This window comes from Littorina saxatilis, linkage group LG3, assembly GCF_037325665.1.
Source record: "Littorina saxatilis isolate snail1 linkage group LG3, US_GU_Lsax_2.0, whole genome shotgun sequence".
NCBI classification, from domain to species: domain Eukaryota; kingdom Metazoa; phylum Mollusca; class Gastropoda; order Littorinimorpha; family Littorinidae; genus Littorina; species Littorina saxatilis.
The window spans coordinates 57,328,352-57,335,000 of NC_090247.1; the positions used below are offsets into that span (position 1 = coordinate 57,328,352).

Below are 6,649 nucleotides of genomic sequence, written 5' to 3' on the forward strand. Positions count from 1 at the left end.
GGTGACTTTGGCATCATAAGCAGTGGAAAAACAGGTCCCTGCCAGACTTGCTTGACATGACTTCATTTACATGATATACACACGTGTGATTTGAACGATTATTATCTCACGGGTCTCACGTATGTAGGATAAACATTATTTTATTTAGCCCTTTGCCGCGACAAGGTTTGCCGATACCGGCACTTGTCTAGACAGTGACGTCATTCATAGATGACGCCAATCATAAATGACGTTTGTCAAGGGAACTTATGCTTTCAAGTGTTGCTGCTTCCAGTGACAGGAAGGTATAGAGATTATAGTTCTCTGCTTCACCAAATGTACGACCAATAGTGAGATGTTTTGTGTCTTTTTATACTTCCTACTAATACTGCCGACAAACTAGCCAGAATTGCACTATTGCGCCTAGACAGAAACAGGGTTAGACAAAAATGCAGCCTCCATGAAATCTCTCAATTATTTCACGCTCATTATCCTAGCTAAAACACACACCACTTTCATAAAGGAATGTTGATTTGAAAACAAAAACACTAATAGGGTTTGAGATGCGTTCTGTTAGATGGAGTATTCTGGGATCATGGACGGCAGTGGTATTGACCTGGACATATCTCAGGAGATTCAAGTGGAAACTACCCAGGTTGACCCAGGACCACCCCCAGCCAGCAGCACGCCTGCGAAGCCTGCGAAGAAGGACAGGGGGAAGACACCTGTGTACCGCTTGTGGAAACACCTACAAGCACTTGCCAAATCTCCGGCGACATATCAGGGCTACTCACGAAGAGGGTTTCCAGTGTTTCATCTGTAAAAAGGCGCTAGTTAGTCAAGTCGCGCTGGAGTCTCACTTGAACGGCCATGAAAAGAAGAAGCCATTCAGCTGTGCTGCCTGTAAGAAGACTTACCAGAGCAGGACCAGTCTTGCACAGCACTCCTGCAGCAGCAAACCACAGAGCTTTCCGTGCGATGAATGCCCCAAAGTGTGCCCATCGAAGAAGGCTTTAACTCAGCACAGGCTGAAGCATGCACCAATGCCAGAGTTTCGGTGCCAGTTTTGTGGCGTGGAGTTCAAGTTCAGACAGGGAAGAGGTTATTCACAAAATAGTTAACCGCACTAGGAGTGTGCTCTTGGGGATGTTTATCGTCATTCTGAGACACTGGCGTAGGCTCTTGAGCCTCTTGATTGCCATTCTGAGATGCTGGAGTAAGCCCAATGGAATTTGGAATTTTATCCACTAATATTTTGTTTTGATCGGTTACAACTATTTTGCAGCCTTTCTCAGCGCACTCTTTTGGTGAAAAATCGAATGTTTTTGTGCATAGCCTCCGCTTGCCTGTCTCCGTGTTAAGCTGAACAAAACAATACCGAAGCTTATGTGCTTCATGTTTATCAACTGTGTGGGTTATGATTTCTTTGAAGATGGAGAACCCTTCTCCACAATGGTAAGGCCAAAAAAAAAATAGTCTGTTTACGGTAACCCGACCGACCCTATTTTTTTCGCTCGACCCTAGACTTTTTTTTTGCATTTGGGGGGCAAAAAAAAAGTAAAAATATGGTTTTTTGGAAGAAAAAAAAAATCCCGACCTACCGACCCTATTTTTCTGGCCTATTTTACCGTAAACAGACCTTTTTGGGGGGGGCCTAACATCTATAATCCATGATCTGTAAAATGAGAACATTTAATTAAGATCATTCAGGTCATCAAGCAAAAAACTAGGCAGCGCAGCGAAAAACCAGTCATAAGCGCATCCGATCCGAAAAATTCAAGCTATCATAAGCGCACAGGGGGTATTTCATAAGAGCACCCGACCACAAATCAGCGACCTGCCTTGTGTTTTGGATAGTTATTCAATAGATACGCATTTTTTTGTAAAAAGAGCAACGTGAATAAGTAGCGCTACATTTCGGGTTTTGAAAACTGTAATATGGTTGCAGGATAATTAGTATTTTAGGACTTATTACATTTTTTCTGCAGACACTAACCTCGTGCCCCGCTCTTCGTATCATACGCTCATTCGCTAAAAAGGGTTATTCTAAGATCACCCAGCATATCATAAGCCCACTCCTGATTGAAGGGCCTGATAAAGGGTGTCAAAAAATAAAGTACCCGATTTTCTTTAAATACTACAGACAAGTCAGTAACTTTATTGAAATCAGTTTTGCGTGATATTGTAGTCATTACATAGAAGTTTTGTCTCCAGTTCACAGCTTTCAGTTGAGATCGTCTGTTTCTTCACACCACGTGATCAATGTAGCCAACCCGTTTTTCAATGACAGACTGCATCCTTATTGCCATATTGTTCATTACATTGGGGAATGTTTCCTGTGGGATGTTCTGGATTTCTCTGAGAATGTGGTGGGGGTCCATCCTGTTTGAATCACTGTGTTGTCATTCGGATTTCATTGTCCCTTCTCTTAGTTTTTCTATTTCTCGGGACTGATGTTTGAATGTTTTGTTGTGTACTTTTTCTTTAGACACCCTATACACCCTGCGACGTTCCTGATTCCTCATGCCATCTAAAATGCGTATCAATGCTTCGAAATTCTGCCTGTTTCAGCGAACAAAGCCGACGTGACAATGGCTATACAACGGACAGCTCTTGGCAAAGTAGAGCAACCAGGTACAGTAATGTCAAAAGGACCGGTTAATTCTTGTTTCAATTTTCATTTCATTTATTTCTCTATTTTCTGAGTGACGAAATTGCTTTAGTTACAAAACACTGGCATGGTCCTTTTGGTCTACAAAGAATGAATGCATTGCAACAGCTTCCCCATGATCCCTGACACCGTAACATGAAAATAAGATTTATGGAATTAGTCAGATTTTAAAGTAATAATAATGTTGTTGTTGTTGTTGTTGTTGTTGTTGTTGTTGTTGTTGTTGTTGTTGTTGTTGTTGTTGTTGTTGTTGTTGTTGTTGTTTTCGCGACAATACCAGGCAATCCATTTAAGGAAGAATGAGTTACAGAGAAAATAAAGATTATTGCTTTTGCGAAAATCTTGGATTGCCTGCAATACTTACGTGGCACTCTCCATCCGCAAAGTTGTGTACCTTTGGGGATACAAAGTTTTAATTTTTACTGCAAAATCTATCCTTTTCTTTCTTCTGTTTTGCAGTGATCAAAGGATGTCGCCAGATCAACGAAACATCGTTGGAGAGAACGCAAGATTTCGGTCGTTTCTTCGGCCTGCACACAGATCATATCAGATGCGTGGCTGGCCTTGTACCGGATCCACAATACTGCGCATGCGTGTAGACTGGAAGTGAGAGGGGCAGTGCGCCATGGGCTCATACCGGATACACTCTTCCACGCATGCGTCCGGCTTGGCCCGGAAACGAAGACTGCGGAGTGAATAGTACTGGAACGCAGCAAGAGTAGCAGAAAACAAGTCGCGTAAGGCGAAAATACAACATTTAGTCAAGTAGCTGTCGAACTCACAGAATGAAACTGAACGCAATGCAACGCAGCAAGACCGTATACTCGTAGCATCGTCAGTCCACTGCTCATGGCAAAGGCAGTGAAATTGACAAGAAGAGCGGGGTAGTAGTTGCGCTGAGAAGGATCGATAGCACGCTTTTCTGTACCTCTCTTCGTTTTAACTTTCTGAGCGTGTTTTCAATCCAAACATATCATATCTATATGTTTTTGGAATCAGGAACCGACAAGGAATAAGATGAAAGTGTTTTTAAATTGATTTCGAAAATTTAATTTTGATCATAATTTTTATATTTATAATTTTCAGAGCTTGTTTTTAATCCAAATATAACATATTTATATGTTTTTGGAATCAGAAAATGATGGAGAATAAGATGAACGTAAATTTGGATCGTTTTATATAAAAAAAATTTGTTTACAATTTTCAGATTTTTAATGACCAAAGTCATTAATTAATTTTTAAGCCACCAAGCTGAAATGCAATACTGAAGTCCGGGCTTCGTCGGAGATTACTTGACCAAAATTTCAACCAATTTGGTTGAAAAATGAGAGCGTGACAGTGCCGCCTCAACTTTCACGAAAAGCCGGATATGACGTCATCAAAGACATTTATCAAAAAAATGAAAAAAACGTCTGAGGATATCATACCCAGGAACTCTCATGTCAAATTTCATAAAGATCGGTCCTGAGTAGTTTAGTCTGAATCGCTCTACACACACACACAGACAGACAGACAGACAGACACACATACACCACGACCCTCGTCTCGATTCCCCCCTCTATGTTAAAACATTTAGTCAAAACTTGACTAAATGTAAAAACTGAGAGGATAGACCGGTGTTCTACAGGATGAAGTTCAAACTGTGAGCCTACACACAGAGACACGGCGATGAAAGTTGTACATATTTGTCGTTTGGAGCTACTGAGAGGTAAACAATTGTACATACCAGCATATGACTCTGCAAAACTGCTTGTCGAAATGGCATAGAAATAGACTAGCAGTTTCTTGAAACAATCACAACACAAATGTATCAATTTATTATAACGTACAGGGTGACCCCCAAAAAATGCAACCCTAAAAAATACAAATTAAGTAGATGTGCATTGCCAAGGCACCGCATACCCCCAGCGAAAGACCAATCGTCCGTCTCTCTCTCTCTCTCTCTCTCTCTCTCTCTCTCTCTCTCTCTCTCTCTCTCTCTCTCTCTCTCTCTCTCTCTCTCTCTCTCTCTCTCTCTCTCAAACACACACACACACACACACACACACACACACACCCCAAGTCACACACGCACACATACACACACTCACTCACACGCACTCACTCACTATCTCACAAAAACTTCATACACACACCCATACGCACATATGGACAGCCGGACATACACACCTTTACAAACAAACACACATACACGCACACACATACACTTATGCACACACACACACACACACACACACACGAGCACAGACTCATGCACGCGTGCGCGCACACACACACACACAAATACACACACAAGAGTACAGACTCATGCACGCGTGCGCACACACACACACACACAAATACACACACACACTCACACACACACGAGTACAGACTCATGCACGCATGCGCACACACACACACACACACACACACACAAATGCACACACACACACACACACAAACAGTAACACTAACACATGTGCACAATATGAATATGAACACAAACACACACACCGCGCGAGAGAGAAAGACTACAGGGAGGCATGACGTCATGATGCATTAATTGACGTCAAAGATTTTCGACCGTGACGTATTCTTCTTACGCGAGCTTTATCCATAGACTTGGAAACTACGGAATTTCTACCCGTCCAAAGCGGCCTTGGGTGGCGTTTGCTCAAAAAATGGGGGCGCCAATTTTACCCACCGTAGTTTTGTTAGTATGGTCCCAATTTTTCGTGAACTTCCATCTCCAACTGTGGCCCATTTTCGGGCACAAAGAATCCTTCTTTATCATGTATTATTCGGTATGCACATTTCTCAAATCGATTACAGTATAGCGTTCACGGGATACCTCCAGCTTCGCTGGGATAACTTCTACAGCTGTTGACTGAATCACTTCATATTTGGGGGACATAAACTTCAGCCTTTGCATGACCCTTCCACGAAATGCCAACTTGATAAATCATATGGTCTGACTTTTGTGCAATTTCAAACAAAGTTGCCAAATTCAGCGATTGACTCAACAGTACGAGGTTTGAAATTGAGTGGAAAGGTCATGCATAGGCAGAAATGTATGTCCCCCAAATATGAAATGATTCAGTCAACAGATGTAGAAGTTATTTGCATTTTGTTTGGGTCACTCTGTAGTTCGAATGTGCACACGAAAAAGAAAGTGGAGCACAGTATTTTTTTATTTTTAAGTCAATGTCCTTTAATGTTGCATTTTTATACCAAATTTATTTTTGGTTGCTTGTTGTATATTTTGTTTTGTTTTGTATACGGTGGTGAGATTAAAGCTTGTTATTCTTTCATAGGGGTCTTGGAGTATAGTGTATATATCAAAACAAAAATAAAAATCAACAGCAACCAGTAATTTTCTTCAGCCTGGCGCTGACTTTTACAGTATGGTAAAAACAAAGTTCACAATGATGGCACGTGTTGTACAGTGTAATTACGATTGATATTACGTCAATATATAGTGCATATAGAATAAGTATAAGAGTACAATGAGTCTTCTTCTTTCTTCTTCAACTCGTTTGCTCCCAGTACAACGAGTTAACAAGTTAACACGATAAGCATAGTGTTTCAAGTATTGAACTCCATATCACATCAAGACAGCCTGGAAAATGCACTTTGAGGTTCTTTTTCAATTCACTTTAAAAGCTTAAGCCCTTGTGAAGTCGCTCATGTGCACAATCATTAAAATCCTATCCAGACTTTTTCACATTAAGATCACACACACACACACACACACACACACACACACACACACAGAAAACACACACACACACACACACAGAGAAAAACCACACACACACACACACACACACACACACACACACACACACACACACACCACACACACACACACACACACACACACACACACACACACACACACACACGCGCGCGCGCGCGCGTGTATGTCCGTTGGTATGGCAATTCCTTCTTCTAACACACGGTTGACAGTGCCGACGTATCACGAGAATTGAGTTAGTCTGACATTATGGCACACTT

At 41.6% G+C, this 6,649-nt stretch overlaps 1 protein-coding gene across 1 annotated transcript in view; it reads left to right on the forward strand.

The window, feature by feature from the left end:
- The window catches only part of LOC138961252 (PE-PGRS family protein PE_PGRS30-like), a 15,264-nt gene extending 9,321 nt beyond the window's left edge, over positions 1-5,943 (forward strand). Inside the window, exons 5-6 of the mRNA XM_070332854.1 lie at positions 2,551-2,613; positions 3,110-5,943. Coding sequence (XP_070188955.1) covers positions 2,551-2,613; positions 3,110-3,249 — 203 coding nt within the window. The 3' untranslated portion in view covers positions 3,250-5,943. The remainder of the gene's footprint in view (positions 1-2,550; positions 2,614-3,109) is intronic.
- The last annotated feature ends 706 nt before the right edge of the window (positions 5,944-6,649 follow it).